At 56.8% G+C, this 24,274-nt stretch overlaps 2 protein-coding genes and 1 long non-coding RNA gene across 3 annotated transcripts; all 3 read right to left on the reverse strand.

Moving 5' to 3' along the window:
* Positions 1-2,563: 2,563 nt before the first annotated feature.
* On the reverse strand, positions 2,564-10,964 carry LOC133216515 (uncharacterized). The gene is made up of 11 exons (XM_061361276.1): positions 10,846-10,964; positions 10,258-10,355; positions 9,962-10,141; positions 8,713-8,790; positions 8,198-8,301; positions 5,848-6,138; positions 4,110-4,233; positions 3,840-4,022; positions 3,431-3,746; positions 2,927-3,031; positions 2,564-2,737 (listed from the first exon to the last, which is right to left on the reverse strand). The coding sequence occupies exons 1-11, from the start codon at positions 10,962-10,964 to the stop codon at positions 2,587-2,589; spliced, it is 1,749 nt and encodes a 582-aa protein (XP_061217260.1). The 3' UTR covers positions 2,564-2,586.
* A 2,533-nt stretch (positions 10,965-13,497) lies between these two features.
* On the reverse strand, positions 13,498-14,325 carry LOC133216721 (uncharacterized). The gene is made up of 3 exons (XR_009726703.1): positions 14,262-14,325; positions 14,063-14,139; positions 13,498-13,838 (listed from the first exon to the last, which is right to left on the reverse strand). It is a non-coding gene; the product is annotated as an uncharacterized LOC133216721 (long non-coding RNA).
* A 651-nt stretch (positions 14,326-14,976) lies between these two features.
* On the reverse strand, positions 14,977-23,596 carry LOC133216516 (BPI fold-containing family B member 4-like). Its single transcript, XM_061361277.1, has 13 exons — positions 23,346-23,596; positions 19,455-19,566; positions 19,099-19,168; positions 18,541-19,038; positions 18,150-18,254; positions 17,944-18,066; positions 17,512-17,575; positions 16,918-16,978; positions 16,525-16,604; positions 15,847-16,032; positions 15,650-15,703; positions 15,403-15,573; positions 14,977-15,048 (listed from the first exon to the last, which is right to left on the reverse strand). Exons 1-13 carry the CDS (start codon positions 23,451-23,453, stop codon positions 14,977-14,979), a joined length of 1,704 nt encoding a protein of 567 aa, XP_061217261.1. The 5' UTR covers positions 23,454-23,596.
* Positions 23,597-24,274: the final 678 nt, after the last annotated feature.

The raw sequence follows: 24,274 nt of genomic DNA on the forward strand, positions 1-24,274 counted from the left end.
GGAGAGGGAGGGCAGGGGGGCTGGGGATGGACGCGGCCGTACCTGCAGGTCCAGCTCCATGTAGTGCCCGGATGACACCGGCAAACTGGAAAGGGCCGAGTGGATTTTCCCCAGGAGCCCAAAGGAGACAACACCTGAGGAGAGGCCAATGGGGCCGGGCAGAGCGGCTGCTTACCGGGAGCCAGAGGCTGGGGAGCTCAGTCCTGCCCAGCCACGGCCCCAGCACAGAACCATGGATGCTTTGGGTTCGGAGGGACCTTAACGCTCCTCCAGCTCCAAGGCAGGGACCCCTTCCACCGGAGCAGCTTGCTCCAAGCCCCTGTGTCCAACCTGGCCTTGAGCACTGGGGGACAGCAGGGCCAGGATGGTTTTGCCACATCAGGCACCAGGGATGAGCCAGGACTGTGCCCCCCCAGCAGCTTTGCCAAGCAAAGCAACCCCTTCTCCAGTGGGTCCGGCTCTCCCGAGCCCCCAGGGCCTGTGGAGGTGACTGGAGACAGAGCCCAAGTGTTCCTCTAAAAATTAATGCAGAAAAGGCAATTTAATGACTTACGGTTGAGGAATTGAAGCTTAATGTTGATGATGCTGATCCAGATGTTCACCAGCGGGCAGAGCTGCAAAGGAACAAGTGGCACAGCCTTGGTGAGAACACCATGGGTGCAGCAATGCACTTCCCTACCACTGATAGAGATTCACTTGAGGTTTAACTCAGGATGGAACAACCGGCTCCACGGGTCCCTCCATGGAAAGAGCAGCATCAATTGCTCAGCCCTTTCTCCAGGTGGCACCGATTCTATTGAACACAATAAAGGGTTTTCTCAGAAGCCCCTATTCCATAAGCGAGGCTGCCAGCCCCGCTCAGCGCCTCGGAACCGGCCTGTCACAGAGCATTCACTGGGTGCAGGTTACCCCCTCCACTAGCAATGCTGTTTGCATTGCTGCTAACAACTCCAGGCTGTAAGAAAGCTCAAGGAGGTTTGGGAACTCACTTATGGGATGTGGCTGTGCGGCTCTGCGGGCACATGTATGTATATAGAGAGGGTCTGTGTGAGTAACTGCTGCACAGCTGTGGCAAGAGCTGCAGTAAGTGCAGCTTCTGAGAGCAAAGGGCTCTGCATGCACATGTATGCATATAGAGAGGGTCTGTGTGAGTAACTGCTGCACAGCTGTGGCAAGAGCTGCAGTAAGTGCAGCTTCTGAGAGCGAAGGGCTCTGTGTGCACATGTATGCATATAGAGAGGGTCTGTGAGTAACTGCTGCACAGCTGTGGCAAGAGCTGCAGTAAGTGCAGCTTGTGAGAGCGAAGGGCTCTGCATGCACATGTATGCATATAGAGAGGGTCTGTGTGAGTAACTGCTGCACAGCTGTGGCAAGAGCTGCAGTAAGTGCAGCTTCTGAGAGCGAAGGGCTCTGCATGCACATGTATGCATATAGAGAGGGTCTGTGTGAGTAACTGCTGCACAGCTGTGGCAAGAGCTGCAGTAAGTGCAGCTTCTGAGAGCGAAGGGCTCTGTGTGCACATGTATGCATATAGAGAGGGTCTGTGAGTAACTGCTGCACAGCTGTGGCAAGAGCTGCAGTAAGTGCAGCTTGTGAGAGCGAAGGGCTCTGCGTGCACATGTATGCATATAGAGAGGGTCTGTGTGAGTAACTGCTGCACAGCTGTGGCAAGAGCTGCAGTAAGTGCAGCTTGTGAGAGCGAAGGGCTCTGCATGCACATGTATGCATATAGAGAGGGTCTGTGTGAGTAACTGCTGCACAGCTGTGGCAAGAGCTGCAGTAAGTGCAGCTTGTGAGAGCGAAGGGCTCTGTGTGCACATGTATGCATATAGAGAGGGTCTGTGTGAGTAACTGCTGCACAGCTGTCGCAAGAGCTGCAGTAAGTGCAGCTTGTGAGAGCGAAGGGCTTGGAGGCACTCACCAGGGCGGGTATGAGGGACCGGAGGGAGCTGTTGAGCAGGTTGCTCACCATGGTGGTGAAGAGCCTGGAGAGGGAAGGAAGCACAGAAACTGCCGGGGAAGGTCTCAAAGCCAGGCCTTGGCATCAAGACAAACCCGAGCTCTGCCACGCTGAGCACAGGAGGGGAGCACCCGTTGTCTCTGTGTTAAAAGATGCCGCAAGCCCAGAGCTCCCCCAGGCTTCGGCAGGGATTACTGATGCTGGGGACTGTGCTACCTGGCTCCCAAATCTGGTTGCTAAGGAGGAAATCAGTGCCCAGGTTTGAGGCTGAAATTCTGCCCCGCTGCAGACCTGCAAAGAGCTGCGAGTGCTGCCTCTTGTTTTAACCATTTCCGAGTGCATGTATTGCTCCACATAGATCAATGTCTGTGTCATAGGATAGAATAGTCATAGAACCACAGAGTGGGTTGGGTTGGGAGGGACCTTAAAGCTCCTCCAGCTTTAAGGAAGGGGCAGGGACCCCTTCCACTGGAGCAGCTTGCTCCAAGCCCCATCCAAACTGGCCGTGGATGAGCCCCAGGAAAGCACAGAGGGGCTGGGCTGAGCTCCTGCGTGATGGATCCATCCCTGCTAAACCACATCAGCCCCCAGTGATTGAGACCAGCCCGGGGGGGACGTGCCCACGCTCACCCCCTCCGCAGGTTGACGTTGAAGCCCACAAGCAGGTTGCTGCAATCCTTAAACACCAGCTTGAGGTCCCCGGGGGTGTCCTGGGTCAGCGCCATGTGGGATGTGATGTTCGTCTCCACCGAGGAGCCGCTCAGGAACTGGAAAATCCTGGGGGACAGGGAAGCACCTTGGGAACCGGGGCTGCCTGGGGCTGAACCGGGCTGAACTGGAGCTGCCTGTGGCTGTGCCGAGGCCACCGGATCTGGCTTGGCCAGGGCGATGCTTTAGTGCCAGCAGCGCCTGGGGATGCTCCTCCAGCACCCGGGTACATCCCTGCCTCCCCCCAGCCCTGCTCACCCTGGCAAGCGCAGCACCAGCTTCGAGTACAGGTTCAGCACAAACTCGCTGCCGTGAAGGACCCTCCAGGACACTCGGACGTTCTCGAGGTTCAGCACCTTCAGCCTGGGTCGACACCAAAGCAAACCCACCTTGGGACGGCAGGGTCCGCAGGAGCACACCCCACAGCCCCATCTCCTCCTCTTCACTGTGTGACCTGTTACCTATGGGGGTATTCCCAAAGTGACGGTGGGGAAGGGACAACTTCAACGCAGGGTCAGTTTGCTTGGGGCTGCATGCCCAGCTCCCGGGGTGCCCATCAGTGTCACATCACTCCCATGGGGAAGACTTTTCCCGTCTTTGGTTGGAATTTCCCTATCTCAGCTCCTCACATGGGCCCAGGACTGGTGGCTGGTGTAAGAGGGAGGAATTGGCTCCTGGAGCATCCCCTTAGGGAAACCCATCCCCTGGACTGATCCGTTACCCTGCAGCGAGCACCACCCCTGTGCTTCGGGGCCCACTTACCAGGAGAAGTGTGTTGGTGTGCCAGGGACTCCACTGCCCAGCAGTCCTCCTGCACCCAGCACGCCATCGAGACCAAGGAGACTTCCATTGCCCAAGAGACCTCCTTCTCCAAGCAGCCCTGTGCCAAGCAAACCTTTCTGTCCAAGAAGGCTTGTATTGCCAAGGAGGCCATTGCCGAGGAGACCATTGCCAAGGCCTTCTCCACCGAGGATGCCAGTGCCAAGGACTCCGTCTCCACCGAGGATGCCAGTGCCAAGGACTCCGTCTCCACCGAGGATGCCAGTGCCGAGCAGACCGCTGCTGCCAGGTTGTCCTCCTGTAACAGTGACACCTCCATTACTGCCCTGCCTCTCACCGCCCAGCAGCCCTCCTCTCCCAAGCACACCCATGCCCCATGGACCTTCCTCACCTAGGAGGCCTGTCCCGAGGAGCCCAGAGCTGCTGGGTTCTTTTCCTGCATCACCAGCACCTCCGCTTTCTTTTCCACTCGCACTTCCCGTGCCAAGGATGCCGGTACCTAAGAGCCCCCCGCCAAGCAAGCCACCTTTCTTGTCGAGGAGACCTTTGCTGCCAAGACCGGTTCCAAGCAGACCTGCACAAGAAAGTCCCAGTTACTCCCCAGACTTCCCGCCTGTGCCAGGGTGCTCCCATGGGACACACGGGACACCGCAGAGCTCACCGTCATTGGATTGCGCTGGGCTCAGCCCAAGGACACTGCCCAGGTTGAGGAGGCCCTGGGAGGGGGGCAGGAGGCCCGTGGCAAGGACAAGACACCAGAAGTGCAGCATCTCCTGACCCAGTACCTGTGGAGAGACCCACATCAGCCCAAGCACCAGTCCCATCCCATAGGAATGGACAGCCTGGGCACCAGTCCGGCTCTGCATCCTTCACGTGTGCTGCTCCCAAGCAGTGGGGCAGGTCCCCCCTGGACATACAGCCCCAGGGGCCAGCCCACATCCACAGCACCCTTTTTCCACCCAGAAAGGTCAAACTGCTCCTGGGTATCAGGCAGCCACCGAAGCACGGTGCCGAGCTGCTCCACACTGTCCATGCCCATGGGCTACCCCTCTGCAGAGCTGGTGCCTGACATTGCAGGGAAGCTTGCAGGGGGAAAACACCGCTTCAAGAGAGCATGAGGATGGAGATGAGGCAGGAGGACCTTGTATGGAGAGACGGATGGCTTCCCACTGCTCCGAAACACCCCTGGAAGAGGAGCACTCAGAGGGACGCAGCTGGATGAAAACGGTGCGTGTCAAAGCCGCGTCCTTCTCCCTGCTGTGAAGAACACTGCTATTAAAGCTCAGAGCCCAGCCAGACCACGCTCCCTTTCCATGGGCAGGTTGTTTGCTCTTCTCATCTCGCTCCATTCAGGCTATGAAAAGAACCCATTTTCCCTGAATTTGATCTGCCTCTAGTCAAAAGAAAGCACCTTCAAGGACCTTGCGTTCTGGGCGCCTTGGGATCGCAGCCACCACTGGGGAGTGTTTGTTTAGGCACAGAAAGGTGCTTCCAAACAAGCGAGAACAGGAAACCAGGGAAGCGCCGCTGTGGGTCCCCGTTTCAGGAGCACCCACCTGCAGCACCCATGTCCTGGGCCTCGTCCCAGCTTTCCCTTGTGAGGAAAGGATTGCAGAGCCTCAGCACTCAAACGTCGCTATTGAGGTCAGAGTGAACAACTGCGCTATGAGCTCCAGGTACTCTGAAACAATCCCTCCATGACAGTTCTTGGCACAATTAAATTAGACTTTAATTCACTGGTCTGTCTTTGAGCTTTTCCCTTTGATCAGCACGCAGTGAGGCACTGCTCCTGCAGCTGTGATTATCGAGCAGGAGGGGAGGAGGGAGGCGCGGGCAGCTCCTGTTCAAAACCGTGTCAAATAAAATCAGGGGGATTTGTTGGAGGGTCTCTGCAAGACGTGTGCAGCATTGCAAGAGGCTCCCCCAATGGCTCTCAGGTCTTGCAGAGGAGCTCTTAGAGAGGACACAACTGCCGCTGCAGTTATTAACGGTATCTATCAGGTTGCTGTCTCCTTGGTCACACACGTTTAAGCTGAACATCTTGCACATACAAAATTCATGTGTGGCTCTGCAGATGAAGGCTTGTTTTACAGCAGCTCAGATGGGACCTGATGAGCTGAAAATGGCTCTGAATTCTGGTCACTGAGAGCATGCAGAAACCAACCCCCAGTCACTTCTGCGGGCTCAGTCCTAACGTAACAACAAAAATAAACACGGAATTTGACAAGCAAGAGCTCTGCTGGCTTTAAAAATTAATTCTCATCAATTATTAAATGCTGCTACAGAAATCAAAGGAAAACATTATTAAAATTCCTGCTTTTAAAGCCGTGTCACACTTTGCTGCAGGTCACCCAATGGCAGCAGTTGCTCTGCGGCCACTGTACCGCAACACCGCTTACCTGGAGCCCTTTGCTGCAGTGCTGCTGCTGCCGTGGCCTCTCTGCGGGGCTGCCTGGCAGGAGCAGCCTTATATACCCGAGCTGCAGGAACCAGGAAAGTCCAGGGAAGGATGAAGCGGGATAGTTCCTCCTCGCTGGCTCTGAAGTGTGAACCCTGCACCAGGCTGACCCCGCACATTGCACGTAGCCACGCTGGGCCCTGGCCAGCAGCTCAGGCTGGATGCGGTGCCCACCGGCTCTCCTGCTGCAGGACGCGCTGCATCCCGCTCCCCGGGCTTCTCCTCCTGCCCCCTGAGACCAGGGCAGCAGCACCAGGAGTGAGGGTGCAGCAATGCACCCCTGGGTGCTGGTACAGGAGCTCGTGTCCTCAGGCAGGGGATGCTCTGGTCAGGCTCCATCCCACCCAGTGCCATGCGGCTCCTTGCACATGATCCACAGAAGCTGCTCATGGGTACTCAGTGACTCTCTTGCTTTGCTCTCCCAAAGTGAAGCAGAAAGATGCTGATCAAGGTGGAAATCTGTGATTCCTCCTTCTTCCCCCTCTTCTTTCTGCATGCAGACCCCTGAGCATCCTTAGAGCATCACGGTTACCCTGAGCCACCTCAGAACCCTGGGGTGCAGGGGGATGCCACGGGGAGCTGGGGATGCTCCTGTATCTTTGGCTAAAGAGAGGGTCTCAGGAATGGCTCAGGGGATGCTCCATCATATTCACCAGGGACAGTGAGAGGTGAGCAGTTGCCAGCCAGTGAGTTAATTACATACAGAAACAGTGCAAGGCAGATTAAAATGAAGAGTTATCACAAACTAGGAGTGTGCAGATCTAGGGCATAGCAGCAGTGCTGTGAAACCCGCCTGTCACCCACAGGAGAGCGGGAGATGGGTTGTGCCTCCAAGAAAAACCTCAGCAGTTTAAAGGAGGCTTGAGAAACAGCAAATAGAAAATGGGGAAATGAATATAGAGGGGAAAAAGCATGAAAGATGACAGGAAAAACCTGTTTCCAGGTGATTTTCAGGGTGGATCTGGACTGGACAGGGACAGGACAGACTGTAAGGCAGCAATATTACACCTGACCCAGCTATTCCCCTTTCCTTCCAGAGCAATAGGCAGCTTTAGAGCCTTAAATTAGAGAAGGCTTCATTGCTCCAACAGGAGCTGAACCGCAGAGAAGAGCCTGGGCATAAACTGGGCACCATCCTGAGCCCTGGGGTTCACTGGAACACTCCCCCCACCACACACAGGCTGGAGCACCCGTGGTGGCTGCAGAAAGGGATGGACTTCGTTAAACCCAAGCATGAGAACACAAAATACCCCCGGATCCTTCTGAGCATCCCCAACGGAGTCAAAACAACGTTCAGAGCCAAAACCCGCCGTGGTCCAGTTCCCAGCAATGCAGGTGGGATGCAGTGTTTGCATGGAGGAGGCCAAGTTACTGCACTGGGTATGAAGAGCAATGCGGCAGGGCCTCCCTAGGCAGGCTGAGCTCCCATCACTGCGGGAGCAGAGAGGGAAACCCAGGGCTCCCTTCGCAGCCCGGTGTCCCCAGCTCACACTGACAGCAAGAGCAGATCCTGGGGGAGCAAAGGGGTTTGGTTCCCCTGGAACCCTCTGTGCAGAGTCCCTGTCCCCCCGACTCTTGCAGCTCTGCCCAGTGGCCAACATTGCCCTGGGGCTCGTCAACAACAGCTGGGTCTTGTGAACTGGGAGCACTGGTGGGTCCATGCCCTGCCCTGTCCCTCTGTCCCCTCTGCTCTGGCTGCCTGAGGACTGTGATGCTTTCCCCTCTGCTGCTGCAAACCCCTCACTTCACCCCATGGGCCCCTCATCTCCCCTTTCCCTGTCTCTAGTGATGGACAGAAGGACCCCTTGGTGTGTAAGTGGGCACTGCTGGGGGCTGTGAGCCGGCCCCTCCATTCACAGCAGTGGCGTGCACTGCTCCTTATGGAGATGGCATCTCCTGCAGCACAGAGTGCAGGGAGCCAGGGCCAAGCTCTGCCCTGAGCACCCCTGCAAACTGGGGCTCCTCTGGAAGGAAAAGAGCTGCTGGGCTGAGGAGGGGCGATTTGCACCTGAGCCCAGCAGGGAGTCACTGAGTCCCATCCTCTGCCCCCAGTGCCGGTGCCCCTGGGCGTGCTGGGCAGCACTGGGTACCCCGCGTCCAGCCTTCCCCTGGTAACCCACCAGTTCCTGGAGGTAGACTTGAATGTAGGTAACTCGAGTGCTGCATCTCCTGCTGCCTGTACTGGGGGTGAGATACTGGGTTTGGGAAGGTTTCCTTGAGCCACCTGAGCCATGGGTGCCGAGGGTGCCGCGGGGAGCTCAGGGAGATCCCAGCGCATTCCCTGCTCCCACTGCTGCCGTCATGGGAGAGCACCGCGGGGTTTGCATCTCGTGGGTGCCCGGTGAAGGAAGCGCCATGGGGGGTGGCTCGGGGTCATGCGTGCAGCGATTGCACACTGCAGGAGCATGAAGTTAACCGTGAAGGCAAACACTGCAATGTCCTCTCCATGGAGCTCCAGGCTGCCATCGGGAGCTGGCTGGGGGCCTGCTGGACCAGCGGCTGGCAGAGCCAGGGGCTGTCCCCATGGCCCTATGGGTGCCCGTGCCCCTGCTGCCACCCACAGCAGCCACCGGCTCCTTGCACATGGGCACCTCCATGAACCCCCTGAGCTTGGTGCTGGGTCCTGCAGAGCCCCCCCTGACCCCAGGACTCCTCTTTGCTGGCCCCGTTCTCAGTCGAGGACAACAAACTGAAGATCAGCACCAGCCTGAAGCAGGACACTGGGGGTGGCCGTGGCCATGGCTCTGCAGCGATGGGGGCAGCAGCAGGACTGGGCCATCAGAGGAACTGCTTGGGTTTCACTCACCTCTGGCTCCTCCTGCGGGGCCGATCCCTCCTTGGTGTCCTCGCCCGTCGGTGGGTTTGATGTAAGAACAGGAGCAGGCTGGGCAGCACACAGAACCCACTGCAGAAAGCAAAGCGCTGATGGATACTGGCTCAGGAGAAATGAGGGCCGGCAATGGCTGTGGTCTGTTTTGAACAGCACCTTCCTGTGCTCTGACCCATGGCCAGAGCCGGACAGGGACTCACAGCCCCGCTTGGCCTGGGAATGGGAGCACCAGGCAGGAGGGTAGGAGCGCTCCCAGGGCTGCTGGGGCTGCACCAGCTCCGGACCTGCCCCTGGGCACCTTCACCCTTGGGCACAGGAGCAGGTCCCAGGGCCCATGTGGGGCAGCGGCAGAGAGCTTGGGGCTTTAGGAGAGGTTCAATGAGCCCCTAGCATGGTCCAGGGAATCCTTAGAAGCTCCCAACACTTGGGCAGACCTGCACTGGGAGGAGGGAGCAGCATCTCCCAAGCAGCTGGAGGCATGGCGTGTGTCCCCGTAACCCCAAACCATGGCCGTGCTCCCATCCTGGGACACCAGCGATGCCTCGGGAGCACTTTGCACACTCATTGCTCCTTGCCGGGGTGGAACTTTTATCCCAACCAGATTAGGAAGAATCCTGCTCAGGACACTTGCCAGTAAATTATCCACAACTGGGAGCAGGCTGTGGAAAAATAAAGGAGCACTATGAAAAATCCTGCTGCAAAGCAAATGGCTCATTCCCTGTGAATAGAGCGGAGCACGGACCTCCCGGAGCAAGGCAATTGCAGCAGCAAAGTGACTCGGGTTGCTTGGATTTGCATGAGATAAGTGTAATTTGCATCCCAAAATAGCCAGTGGGAAATTTACTGCTGCCTTTTATCTGCTAGTGTAGAGTCTCCTCAAATGAGCAGAACCACACTCAGCCCAAGCGGGTTCTATGATGTACACACCACACGCTCCCATCTCGCAGATGCTGTGCAGTGTCAGTGACAATGAGCCATGAAGGTGACACATGGGACAGGAACGTCCCTCTGGGATCACTGTGGGGTTGTGCAGCCCTTGGACAAGGTGTCCACTTACATGAAGCATGCAGGGGCCACCACCACCAGCCCTGTGACATGGGCAGGGGTGACTGTCACCAGTGAGAGCCGTGCCCTCGAGTGTTTGCTGTTGTGTGGGTGCAGGCTGGGGCCAGCAAAGCCAATGGTGAGGTGGCCCATGCCAGCAGAGGACACGTCCTTCACTCACCCTCGCAGGAGTCTTTGATGCCACCAAGGAGGGTGCCGCATCTCTCTATCCCCAGCCTGGGGTAGCCGGTGCCGTTCATGGTGAGCCTGGCCCTTGGCGTGATGCTCACTTCCACCACGACATCCAGCAAGCCCAGGAGGCTGCACAAGGCGAAGGGAGCGACCTTCGGAGGAGCAGCCGCTTCCCAGGGAACAGGAGCAGCGTTCCCATGGGAGACACCCCCATGGCAGTGCTGCCCCGGGTCCAGCCGGCACTGCCACCGCAGCACCAGCACCAGCACCAGCACCAGCACTTGCCATTGAGGGCCACGGGGGTGTAGAGGCTGAGGTGGATGCGGATGCCAGGCAGGAGCCGCAGGGACAGCCTGGGGACTGTGAGGTCCCCGGTCCTCAGCCTGCAGGGACAATGCGGGGGACACCGCGTGTGAGGGCTCTGAGCACAGCACCCCTTGCCCCGGTGTTACTGCTCACACAAAGCCACTGCTCGGGGGTGCTTAGACCAGACACCGAGCTGTCTCTGTTGGTTTCCTGCTTTAGTTGTTCTCCAGCTCCACCAGAAGCTTTGTTCTGGATGTGTTATTATTGCTTGTGCTTCTGCTTGGTGCCGGGCTTCAGATAAGAGCTCAAACGGGGTGGCTGCAAGCCAGTGAGCATTCGCTTGCTCGATGTGCTCTGTGCACCCTCTATGGGCAAGCTGCTTTCAGCTCCTGTTCCCTTGACCTTGTGCGGCTCAAGAGGCTCTTAGCAGCCAGTGGTGCAATGGCAGAGCCGTTTATCTCAAAGCATCACCTCCAAACCAGAGCATCTCCTGCAGCATCACCACTGCTCCCCACAACCAGCATGGAGGTGGCCCCACACAAGGACGCTGGCTGGTGCTGCCCTTACCCAGTGAGCCCCTTCACGGTGCTGAGCAGCTCTCCACTGCCAAGGGGGCCACTGGGGCCACCAAGGATCCCGACTGTGCTGGGGGGATCTCCATCACCGAGCACATGTCCTTGATCCATTGCTCCTCCAGCACCCCCCATGGGGACGGCATCCCTGGGGGCATCCCCACCGGCTGCCGGCCAGTCCCTGAGGGGGGCTCTGGGCTCACCCCCATACGCACCTCCAGCATCTCCTGTACCCAGCAAGCCACCGCCAGCATCACCCCCTCCAACAAACAGCCCCCAGTCAGCCCCTGCCACCACCACCCAGCAAACCAGCAGTGATGCCACCAAGCAGGCCACCAGCACCACCAAGGAGACCTCCTCCGAGGCCACCCAGCAGCTCCCCACTTCCATCTGTGCTGGGATGTCTGCCCCTGAGCAGCACCTCTCTGAGGGAGCCTTGGAGGACATCACTGCTCTGCTGCAGGGAGCCTGTAAGGGCTGGAACATCACCCACGAGGCAGAGCTGACCCCGGCCATTGCTGCTGCCCTTGAGTGGGGACCAGCAGGCAGCTGCCTGCCCCCTGCCCACACCTCACACATGGATTGCTCAGGCTGCGTTGGCACAAGACCATCAACCCCCAGGGACCACCGCTGGTTCCTGCTCCCCAGGGTCCCACCTCAAGGAGGCAGAGGACTCACCATCACTTAGAACTCCTTTACTGAGCCTGGGGATGGCATCTTTAGGCTGGCCTAGAGATGGAGTCAGCAGAGCATACAGGAGGGCAATGCCAGGGCCATGGTGTCCTCTGCTTGGCTGGGAGCTGCGGCAGGACCTGGTTGGGAAAGGGGTGGAAGCAGGCTGGAGGTGAGTCGGATGTTTCCATCTGGGTGAAGTTCTTCAGTGACTGAAACCGGGAGCTTGAGGAGAACCAAAGCAGCTCCGAGTTAGAGCTGCATTCAGCAACCAGCCCTGGACACACACAGAAAGGGGGAAGAGGAGCATGTCCTTATGCAGAAGGCAGCTTCTGCACCACTTCAGTGTCTGTCTGCTTATTCCTGCTCCTGGGCACCCCCCACAGCATTTTCAACTTACCGTGTGAAACCGTTACCCATCACTGGACCACACTGAGCTGCCCCCGCTAGTATCCCCCCTATGAGTAGCTGTGCAATTGAATGCTGCAGTGCTACAAGAAACTCGCATTGGAATAAAGCCTTTCTCTTTAAGATGGCCTGTTTGAACCTTGCATCCATAGAAATCATACTAACAACCTTAAAAGGGTTAACTTTTTGTGTCAAATGTATATGGTTCTTCTTCAGAGAAGGGTTTCATTTTACTATAGCAACCTTTGTTCTGATTTTTCAGGCTACTCACTAAATATAAACCAGAATTAGTACCTGCATGTCTACCATGACTGGAGTTACTCCCATATTCTTGCTCACCAGAGCACATTGCAGGGCTGGCAGGTAAAATGGTGGCTCTGCCTCCCCAAGCTTACAGCACCCTGTACCACTGGTTTGACCATCTTTACTCACCTGGCTTTATCCTGGATTCCGAAGCCTGGCTTTGGTCCTCAGTGCTCAGCTTCTGGTCAGGGACAGACTTTGCTCTGTCCAGAGGCACCCCTGCTTTAACCGGGAGGAACCTCAGGTCCTTATATAGCAAAGGTAATGGAGAAATAAAGATACCTAAACTGTAAAAGCTGGGCTGGTGGATTGAGTGTACAGAACAGGATTTGTGGGTTTAATGTATTCCAACGTGAAGAAAGATTTGTCAAACAGGGAAAAGCTTTGAGCAGGTTACAGGACACCCAGGCATCGGGTAGTGCTGTTACCCAAGAGCTAAAGCAAAGGAGAAGCCTGAGACCCTGCGGGCTGCATGGCCCCAAGATCCGTGATGGATCCTGCTTATTCCAGACAAATCCCTGCTGACACCCACACGCAGCGTGCCCAGCACCCACAGACAGGGTGTCTCACACACACCACGGTACCAGGGTAATGTTAAGCTCCCAGAGAGAGCCTGGGGTACTTTAGCAAAGCACCAGGGGGTTTTAATCTCCTTTAGTGCTGACCCCAGGAGCGGCCCCTGGGAATAATCCCACCCTTCCCCAGCAGAGGGGATTTCCACAGCCCGGGGGGAACACGGTGCTGTGCCAGCTCCAGGCCATGAGGGTGTTTCTGTCCTGCTCTCCTCGACACTTAATACCTTTGTGAGACACAAGGTGCGGCAATCAGCCTGGTGCAGGTGATAACAAGGCGATAACAAGGTGATAATGAGCTCCTAAACGAGCAGCTGATGGGGCTGTGTGAGCTCGTTTTACCTGGCCTGGCCCCGTGCGGAGCCTCGCACAATGGCTCCATGGGGGACGTGCTGCAAACAAGCCCTAGGCGGGAGCTGCGGCCCCTGCAGCGGCTGCAACACGGGCTCCAAGCGGGCGATGTCAGCAGCCCCTTGCTCGCCCCGCGCTGTGAGGGCACCCGCAGCTCCCAGCCGGGCAGGGACCCCCCAGCACCCCCTCCACGCCTTGCGCCGCAGCCCGAGCCCCGGAGCCCGGTGCCGGCTCCTGCCCTGGGCACGGCCGCCTCCTCCCGCTGCGGTGCCCGCCCGCTGCCACGGGGCACAGTGAGACGGCGTGGGAACAAACCCGCGGAGAGAGGAACGTGAGGCAGAGGAAGGCTTTATTGGAAGAGCGGTCCGAGAGCGGCCCTCACAGGCAAGGCGGAGCTCTGCTTCCCCACCGGGGATGTCAAAAGCGGCCGCAGACCCCCCGGCATCCACCAGCAGAGCAGTTGTCCCTACCCTGATGCCAGGCTATGGAGGACCCACTGGCTGGAGTTGGCTGCACGTCCCCCTTGGGGCGCAGCAACGACCCAGGGCAGTGCTCAAGGGAACATGGAGACAAGCAGGGGGCTGGAGCTGATGGGGTGCTGTCGGCCTCAGAAGGGGAGCAGGGACAAGGGTCCGTTGGGGCAGGAATCGTCCAGACGGGTCTGGTCGGCAGAGCTGTCTGCCTGCAAGAAGCAGCACAAACCCCTCAATTCCCACATTCACATTTCACCAGCTCTCCCCCCTTCCCCAGGTGAGGTTTTCCTGTGGGACCTCCTGGAACGCGGGAGCTGCCCATGGGAAGCAGGGCTGGCCGGGGCGCGTGGTTTGGGCTCGGCAGGTCCCTGCCCCGGGCGGGCGCATCCCCAGCTCCCCGGGAAGGCATCGCTGTGGGATGCGGGATCCTTACGTCGGTGATGTCAACCTTGGCGTTCCTGAGGCTGATGTTGGGAACTTTGGGCAGAGGGACCGACACACTCAATGCATCTGCAGAAGCAAGTGGAAGGACCTCATCATGGGGGGGACACCCCAAAGGTGGAAGAGAGGGGAGGGAGAGAGCCCCAAATCCAGCTGAGTCTGAGAGAACAGGGAGCTGGACGTGGCCATACCAGTGACAGCAGGTAAATACGCAGCGGTGAGGACTCTCTTGAGCCATCCTGCAAGTGGGGAGACCTGCAAAGGAAGAAGGGAGTTATGTCAGTATCAGGAGAAGAGAACAATGGTTGTTGGGATGGAACCAGCCACATCTGGGTTATCAATCACAGTCTGTCCCTGCAGGATGCTCTGAGCTGTGAAATCAAACGCTGGGAAGCTTCCGTCAGTGAAGCTCTTCCAGGACTGAGGGTGGGGGTTATGGAGGGATGTGCTTTTGGGGTAATTTCTTCTCGATTATTCCTCCCCCCCTTCCCAGCACCCCCAGTGTGCAGCCAACAAGCAAGCACATACACCCAGTGTCACCGCTGTAGGGTACATGGGATGGACAGGGTAGGCAGCAGCTGGCCTCTACCATGAGAAGGAACATGAAGATTGAGGAATTGACATGGTTCTCCCTCCCTACACAGCCCATGGTCATTGAGTGCTTGTGGCCCTGCCTCCATCCAAAGCACCGTGCACTTACACTGAGAGGGTCAAGTCTCAGGGGTGTCCGTGTCAGGCTGATGCTACAAAAGACAGAAGCAAGGCAGAGTTGGGGTGCATCGGGGCTGCCCTCCTTCACATCTCTGCATCTCTCCATCACCCTCCCAACCACTGGTACCTCCCACCAGGCTCTGCAGCGTCCCCAGGCAGAGCCCCCCCAGCCTGCAGCAGCCCCAGAGCTCAGCTCTACCTGTCCAGAGCCACAGACATTTGGAGTTTGCCGTCGGAGACTGATGGGGTGATGCTCAGAACGATGTCCTGAGATTGGAACAGTGGAAGAAATGAGGTTATCACCAGCAATGAAAACTCACAGTATGTGTAAATAACCCATCCTGAGGGAAAATACCTGCCTGGGCCTACAAGTCACATTTTGTTGATGGATGGCATGGTGCATTTCTCCCCAGGGTTCACCCTTCCTGTCTCTATTTTGTGTTATGCCTTAAACACTTCACTTGCGCTCAGCTCTGAGCAGTTTTAAAGCACTGGGCACCACCGTTCCCAAGATGAGCTAAATTCAAACCCACAAGGGCAGGACAAGCCGAGGGGATGCCAGAGAACTGCCAGTGTCAGCCCTTGCCCTGACCCAGAGCAATCAGCCTGGGACCCACTCACCGCATCCAGGGAGAAGAGCAGCTTCTGGGCAGACTGCAGGGCAGGGCTGAGGACGTCGATGGAGGCTTTGAGGGTGGCGGTGGCTTTCCCATCCCTCACGGTGACCACTGGCTCGTTGGCCACCCGCACGCGCAGCTCCAGGGGCAGGGAGCCGGGGAGGACCTTGGCGAGCTGCAGGGGGCAGGGGGGTCAGGGCAGGGGTCTGTGCATGGGTGGCTGGGAGGTGGGGTGGAAGGAGGCGACTGACCTGGGGGATGAGCGGGAGGAGGGCAGATGTGGACAGCGAGATGCTATTGGGCACCTGCAGGAACAGCACCGGTGACCAGGAGGCTTTGTGCAAAGAGCTGGACCACACAAAGACAAGCACCCATGGCGAGCACCCTTGGGTCCCCCCAGGGTGACCGGGACCCTGACCCAGCCGCAGAGAGGGGCACAGGAACCCACCATGGAGCTGGTGATGCTGCGGTTGAAGGCTCCCTGCTCCTGGGCCAGCTCCAGCAGGACGCCGAGGGCACGTTGGGACAGGCTGAGCTGAGGCGGGCGCCTGGTGGCCAGCAGCAGGTTGGCAGTGAGGGGGGGTCCCTGCGTGGTGGGGGCCCCCACAGCACCCTCCGTGTCCCCGACAGGGAGCTGCAGGGGACAGAGCGGGAAGGGACATTGGTGGGGCTCACAGTGGGCATCCTGCCCACCATGGACCTCGAGGAGAGGAACACATGGGGTGAATGAACTCTTGAATACAGGTAGGGCTGCTTCGAATGTCCTAGCACAGGCCACGGCTGCATCTGCCACAGCTTTCCCTTTGAAACACTGCCACGTCTCCTGGTCAGAGAGACACAGCCCATAGTATTGGTCTCATATGGTCCCTATCAGTGACACATCAGACTTTAAACCCGCTTATAAATGAACGTGCTCCTGGGCTCTGAACTGAGCTCTCCTGGTTAACAGCTATGAGAGAGCTGTAATTATGTGGATTCAGCAGTGTCAGCTCCCTGGCTCCTGCTACCCTCCAGGATTAGCAAGTGAAAGGATAAGGAAGGGACCAAGGGAACCAGGCACCGTACTGAGATGAACTGCTGCAGCTCCCCAGGCCAGGGGGGTTTGGCCAGGGCAGTGGGCACTTACATCGAGATCCAGCTGGATGGTGTCAGCACCGAGGATGGAGAAGTTGGGCAGATCTCCCAGAGCCCCCAGTGGGAGCGCGGCTGTGGGACAGAGGGAGGAGAGCTGTTAAGCTGCAAAGGGAGGGGGATGCTCCCAAATCCCGTGGTCCCAAAAGATGCCTGGACTGGCTGGGCTGCCAGAAAGCACAGGAATGGTGCTGCTGGAAGCAACAGTTCCTGAAGTGCTTTTCTGTGGGAAAAACTGTGCTGCTGCGCTGAGTGAGGGCAACTGGAACCGTGCTTGATTCGAGTTTAGAACGTTGTTAAATATCTGTGTTTGCCCCAGGTTAAACCAACCAACCCCGAGTGCGGGACCTGGCACAGGAGGAGAGGACAAGGAGGGGGCAGCACTTACGGGTCCTGGAGCCGAGCAGCGAGCTCACCACACTGAGCCTGGTGTTGATGATGTTGCACCCCTGAGGAGGGAAAGGAGCATCAAAACATCCTTCCCTGTGAGGGTGCTGAGGCGCTGGCACAGGGTGCCCGGAGAAGCTGTGGCTGCCCCATCCCTGGCAGTGCTCAAGGCCAGGTTGGACACAGGGGCTTGGAGCAAGCTGCTCCAGGGGAAGGGGTCCCTGCCCTTTACAGAGGTTGGAGCTGGAGGAGCTTTAAGGTCCCTCCAGACCAAACCATTCCATGATTCTGTGACCCATAACAGGGTGCATGATCACACCAAGGCAATCTGCCTCTACTGGGGGGCATGGGGTGGCAGGAGCCTCTGCGGGGCAGGGTTTGGTGGGACCCCATTACTGCAGCAGCCCCTTGGAACCGGGGTCTCTGGCTCCACGGTTTGCTCGCTGTGACCCTAAGGCGGTGCAGTCCCGGTGCCCATGGGTGTGAGGACGGGCTGACCCTGCACTGAGCCTGCAGCTGTGCAAACAGGCACTGCCATGGCACAGCCTGGACCTGCCTGTGCCGAGCTCCCAGAGAGGTCGCTCTGCAGCCTTACCATCTCCCGCAGCACATCACTGAGGAAGCGTTTTAGAGCCTCATCCAGGACAGGCACTTTGGGGCTGGGAACAGGAAAATAGGAAACAAAACGTGATGCAGATTAATGGCTGGAAGATAAAAGTACTTTGCACCAGAGAAAGAGGAGGCCTCACCATATTCAGTGCCAAATTCAGTTACGTATTTAGAGCCAAAACATCACCAAACCCCAGCCCTCTGAATCCGGCCCAGTGCTTGGTTCCCAGCACAGCCCACAAATACTCTTTCTTTAACCCAGACTTCAGAAGAAAGCTCAGCAGTTCCCCTCCAAGAGCAGTAACCGGGGGGGCTCAGCCCCTGAGGATGCATCAGGCACAAAAGCCCTGCCTGCAACCCCAGCAGCACCAAGGTTTCCCATGACCGCCCGTGGATGGTACCGGATGCTGGTGCCTACCTCACACTGACGTTTACGTCAACAGTCTGGCATTCCTGGGTGCTCTGGGGGGCTGCCCACTTGTCCTGGACCAGTGCACCCACATCTGCTTCCACCTGCACGCAGCGCGGCAAGCCCGGGATGCTGCACGGGGAGCAGAGCGCGGCTCAGGGACAGGCTGCCCACCGGAGCCCCCCCTGAGCCGTGCCCCCATGGGTGCTCTGTACCTGGAGCTGTCTATCAGCAGCCGGGTGTTGAAGTCCACCTGGTGCCCAAAGCCGGGCAGCGAGCGCAGGCTTATTCTGGGGAGGGTGTTGTTGAGGATCCTGAGCCTGGCGGTGGGACAGGAAGAGCGCGGTTGTGCAGCGATGCCCCAGTGCTGCGGCCGCTGCCAGAGCCACGACCTTGGATCCTCCCCACCCTGGGCCAGTGGGGACCCCCCAGCCAGGAGCAGCTGGATGGCACCTACAGAAACTCCCAGCAGCTGAACCCTCCCCTGTGGACCTGCCCCGGGGAGGTGGGGGGGGGCACGTATTAGGCTCCAGAGCCTCCTTTCCCCAGTGTGGTCCAGACACAGGGAGGGCTGCAGAGGGACACCCGTCTCCCACTTTCACTCACCCTGTGAGATCACCATTTCCACCAAGAAGATTGCCAACGAGACCATTTTTGCCAAGGAGACCACCTTCGCCAAAAAGAATGTTAAGGACAGCATCAAGGAGACCATCAACAAGACCATCTTTGCCAAGGAGACCATCAACAACACCATCTTTGCCAAGGAGACCTCCAAGGACACCATCTTTACCAAGGAGACCTCCAAGGACTCCATCTTGTCCAAGGACACCCCCAAGGAGACCATCTCCTCCAAGGAGACCACCTTGTCCAAGGACACCACCAAGGAGGCCTTCTCCTCCAAGGAGACCATCTTGTCCAAGGACACCACCAAGGAGACCATCTCCTCCAAGGAGACCATCTTGTCCAAGGACACCACCAAGGAGACCATCTCCTCCGAGGAGACCATCTTGTCCAAGGACACCACCAAGGAGGCCTTCTCCTCCGAGGAGACCATCTTGCCCAAGGACACCACCAAGGAGACCATTTCCTCCAAGGAGACCACCAACAGCACCATCTTTTCCAAGGACTTTGCCAAGAGGACCATCTTTTCCAAGGAGACCACCGAGCAGGTTGCCACCAAGGAGACCACCTTTAGGTTTCCGGACGTCACGTTTGGCCAGAGAATCTTTAATATCTGAAAAACAAAGGATGGGAGGTCATGGGCTCAACACAAGCGTCTGTGTCAGCCTGGCTGATCCTTTCCCCTCCACTGTCCCTCTATTTCCCCCTTAGAGCGATAGGGCTGGTGGCCACTGTGAAGTATCTCAAGTACCATCTCCAAAGGGCTTTATAAAGGCAAATTACCAGCATTGCCTCTACTGCTGCACAGGTCTGGACCAGCTTCTGAGCATGGTCAAGAGATAGGAAGGGCAGGACTGGCCTCAACAAAGAGGTGAGCCGTGTCTCTTCCATACACTTACCATCTACATGCATCTGCGGAGCCAAGGGCATGATTCTATATCCTTGTGAAGGGGTCATCAGGCTGCAGAGGAGGAAGACAGCCCAGAACGGAGACATCTTCGGTCCTGGTAACTGGAAAGTGATGGATGTCAGTGCAGGGCTGGGGCACTGAGCACAGGCCATGGAGGGCGAAGAGGATTGTAGGAAAGAGAAAATCAGCGATAAAGTTTCAGTGTCGTTAGCATTTCAGAGGGACCTCCAGCTTGGAGTAGCTTTTTATTCATAAAGAATCTTCATGAACACCCCCATATCTATTTAAATGTAGATAGCACATCAGAAAGGAATCAAAGCAAGTGTGAAAGGTCTAATTCACTCTGGCTAAAAACCTGAAATAGAGTTACACAAAAATCATTTAAATGAATATTTCTTATGAAGACCATGAAATCCCTTTTACTCTTCAAGGACTGCAAATAGCAAGAGCATGCATGTCTGTTCTTGGGAAAAGCATAGTGAAAAGCTGACACACGCTTTACTTGTTGGAGCATAATTTAGGCAGGCAGCAGGTAGGAATAACAATGTTTGTTGAAAAACCAGCACTCCCAAGTGAACGTGGAGAGTTCTTCTTTGGGAAGCATTCAGGTTTGCAGAGCAGAAGCTAAGAGCATGCTTTTGGAGGAGCAAGCTCACCCTTACCTGACCAAGCTCAAGAGTGTGAAGCTCTCCAGCCAATGTCCCTGTCTTCTGAGAGGGACCCGCACCAGGCATCTTCATATATAGAGCTTTACATCAGGCAAGTGATGTCATTGAGGACATCCAGGGCAGTTGGTGGGGAGCAAAACAAACAATATATGGTTTCTGGTGATTTCCACTGCAAATATTTCCTTAGAGATGTCAGGAGTCCGGTAAATCATTGAGCAATGACCTGGAGGGGCACAGCAGACTCAGCCAGCTCACCCCTGCCAGCTTTGGTACATCCTCCCTTCGAGCTTGCTGCTGTCAAGATGTGGACACGGCTGAAGGGTGGGGCCCTGGTAAAATGCTTGGTTTTACATAAAATCGAGGTTTTGACTGAAAACCGAGTCACAATGAGAGGTGGCCTCCCTGCCACAGCACCCAATGCAGCCGTGTGCTGCAGCTCCGGGGTCTCCTGCCTCCACATCACAGCTCTGTCCAGGCCCCTGCCACTCAGATCTGTGGCCAGGGTTTTTCCATGCTGGAAAGTTGTGTCCCAGCCGATCCATCACAGCTCATTTACTGCCAGTTCCCTTCCTAAATACCACCTGCTCACAGGGAGCTGTGGAGCTGCTGCCTCGAGCCGCACCAGAGCAGCAGCTCTTGGGGACGGGACAAAGAAAACCCTCTTCTGAGGACCACAAGCACAGGCCCCATGTGTGGATCACATCCTGATGTGACGGGTCAGTGAAAGCCGTCCAAGGTGAAGGGACGATGCATCAAGGGGACAGCATGAACTCTTCACTCCCCTGATGTGCCCCTGAGGACAGGGGTGGGAGGGCTGCTCCCCAGCACTGAAGGATAATAGTCCAGAAAATGCTTGCTTGGAGCTAATATGTTCTGCAAACTTGGGAATCCGCGTTTCCAGCAGATTAGCCAGCTTTGGTCACACACTGATTCCGGCCTTAAAGAACATCTCAGCTGAAGGCCAAGGAAGGGATGGCAAAGATGCCAAAGTACTTAAGGAGTTGTCACTCTCCTTGCAACCTGATCAGCCAGACACCTCAGGCGCACAAAGCCTTGCTGTCATGGCTAGATCATGACATTTGATAAGGTGGAAGTGGGTGTTAACAAGCTGGTATTATGTTATCATCCTTCCTGTATCAATTTATACTTTGGGCAGTCACTATAGAAACCTGAATTACCATAAAGACAGACCTAATAATGGTCAGCACACAGCGAAGGGGCATCTTGGCATGGTGGAGAATAGCTTCTGAGCAGTGACCTTTCAGGCACGACAGTAACTTGGCCTCTCCCCAGCTCTTGCTGAATGCACAGGTCTCTGACAACAAAATATTTTGGGTAAACTGAAGCAGATTCCCATAAAGAGAATGGCACCGTTGATGTCCAGGCCCCGATGGCATTGAGATGCCCAGGTCTCACTAAAGCGACTTTCAAAGCCCCGAGAACACGAAGCCAAGTCACTGTGTGAGAACGGAAACACAGTAAAACCAGAACGGACTTGGTCAAAGGGAGAAGAATAGGACTGACGTGGACAGACACTGCTTTGGTGCTCAGAACACCTGGGAACTGAGGGCTAAGGGCAGGCAGCAACAGGGACATACCCTGAGAATCGCTGGAGGCCTTGACATGAGCAAGAGAGCAGGAGGCTCTGGCCAGGTAGAGGGAGATGTATAAACCCTGGCTGAGAAACGAGCCTGCTCTGCTCTGCTCTTGATGGCATCATCCAGACGCAGCCCTCCTGCCCAAGGAAACCATCCCTTCGGGGACCCCTGAGCCAGGGCAGCCATGGTTTGCTCTTTCCTGCCTCTGGGACCATTAACTGGGGGGAATGGTGCATTTCCCACTGCTGGGAGAGCTCCAGGGACTGTGCTGGCGCCTGCACACATCCTGCACCTCCACCAGCACCCCTGGGCATCAACCAGCAGTCACTGCCAGCACAGCTTCCCAGCCTGGTTAAGTGAAAAATGAACTCGGTGCCCCCGGAGGTTTCCAGGCTGGGTTTCTCCTGGGCACTGATCTTGGTTCATGGTGTGCTGCTCCCACGGGAGGTCGGGCTCAGACTGCTCCATTGGTTATTAGCAAGCGCCGGCACCATCGGGGAAACCTCTTTGGAAAGCTGCTGCGCTCGGGCAGTGTTGGAATGAGGAGGGAAGGCTCCACAGGCACCGGTGCTCGCGGGGAGCTGGCTTTGTGGCTGCTTCCATCGCTGCTTAGGACTCTGGTGAGGACAATTCCCTACACGCGCTGCGGAGCAGACGCCTGCGGGGCTGGCAGCACACACAGGAACACAAAGGGAGCTCAGAGCCTGCTCATGCAGAGACCTACCTGGGGACAGCTTCTTAGGAACACAATGATCCCCCCAAAGCTGCCCTCAGCTCCTCACCAGCTCCTGCCACCGGGAGAAAACGTTCCAATGCTGCTGGCTCCAGGAGACCAGGATCAAAGCTGTTTATTGACCTCCTAATGACAGGTAATAATGCAGCAGTCAATGAACTGTACGCCAGGGATCCATATCTGTGCTGCAGCTGATAAACCCCGGTGCTGGGCTCCTCTGAAAGATGGAAACACACGTGGAGATGTCTAAACACTCGGCTCTAAATCATGCAAAGCCCTCATCCCTCACAGGGCTGCAGACACAGCCTCATCTCTGACCGCACGGGAGCATGGGGGTCCCTTCCTGCACCCCTCTCCTATGGGGTGATGGGGTCTTTTTATTTCAGCTTGTGGAGTCAAACAATTGAGAAGTGAAGGAAAGGGGAAGAATCACCCTGGGCAGCCCAGCACCCTCCCTGCTGCCTCTGCAGCCGTTGCTGTGGGCCTTGCAGGTTGAATAAACCTGCCTGGAGCTGAGCAAAGAGCAAGGCCAGACCCCCCCAGCTGTCTGACTGAACCAGACCAACGCTATGACATGTGGTAGGAGGCTGCAGGTCTGTCCTTCGACAAGCCTCCAGGAGCAAGCGTGCTCAGCATCACAACCAGCTCTGCCCGAGCATCACATCCCTCGCCGCAGGCTGGGATGAGGAGGCTTTAGGCAGTGACAGCGCCTTCGCTGTGGCTGTTGGCTGCATAAAACCAGGAATTGCTCAAAATGCTCCCTTTTAGCAGCCTGCAGGCTCCTCTGTGTAGCAAAACTGTGAAACCCATTACAGCTCAGTGGGGAGGAGGAGGAGGAGGAGATGATCACCGAGAAACAAGGATGGGAGGATCGGACTTACCAGACCTGACAGCACTTTCTGAAGGATGCTGTCCACAATCTTGCTCCTGCCTTCGTATTGCAATCTGGGCAGAGGAAACACACCCACCGCTATGCACATAGCAGTCATTATTTACTAGAGATCAAAAGGCAAGAAAGGCAAGTGCTAAACAAACCCGTCTGGTGCGGGTTAGGACAAAACATGCCCAGTGTCTAATAAAAGATGTTTTCCCTCTTTACAAACCTTTTCTCAAGAATGCCATCTTCTGGCTTTAAAGAGAGCTAAAGGTTTCCAAGCCTAAAAGAAGCTCTGATATCCCCCGAGTGCAGCACTTAAATGAGGACTGATGCCAAAGGGGAGCATTCACGGAACAGCACAGCTGGAGCTGGCCTCAATTTGTCCATAAAACATTTTGGTTTTCTTAGTGGAAAAAAAGGAACAGTGAAAAGTGTTTGTGTTCTGCAGGGAAGCAAACCTGGAGGCTGGCAGGCTCAACAACGCTGTCACTGCCCCGTAGGAGCTATTGGTACTGACACAGCAGGGCCGCCGTCCCCTGGGAGCTTGGTTTCCACTCGGATGTGGCAGCTCCTGCAGCAGAGCCTGGGGGTGCCCGTGGGGTCCTGCCACATCCAGCCGCAGGCTTGCAGCCAGGGCAATGCCCGTGATCCCTCCTGCAGAGCTGCTCAGAGCAAAGCTCAAAGTGGGGCAATCCCCCGAGTCCGTCCCAGCAGCATTCCCTGCAGGCAGCAGATTCCTTCTCCCAGCTCACCTTTCCCCAGTGATGCTCATTTGCACCATGAGGAGCCCGGAGCCCAGTGAGGGCAGCAGCGGTATCAGTGGGAGATGGAGGTCTTTCACTTTGAGCCTGCAGAAAAACACAGGAAAAGGGCTGGGAAAAACGAGCTGGGAATAAGGAGCCCACAGCAGCCAGGTCGGGCTGCTTCCATCAG

The sequence above is a fragment of the Neopsephotus bourkii genome, unplaced genomic scaffold (genome assembly GCF_033783945.1).
Source record: "Neopsephotus bourkii isolate Nb327-2 ecotype Australia unplaced genomic scaffold, CSIRO-AGI_Nbou_v1 NB_1060, whole genome shotgun sequence".
Taxonomy (NCBI): Eukaryota; Metazoa; Chordata; class Aves; order Psittaciformes; family Psittacidae; genus Neopsephotus; species Neopsephotus bourkii.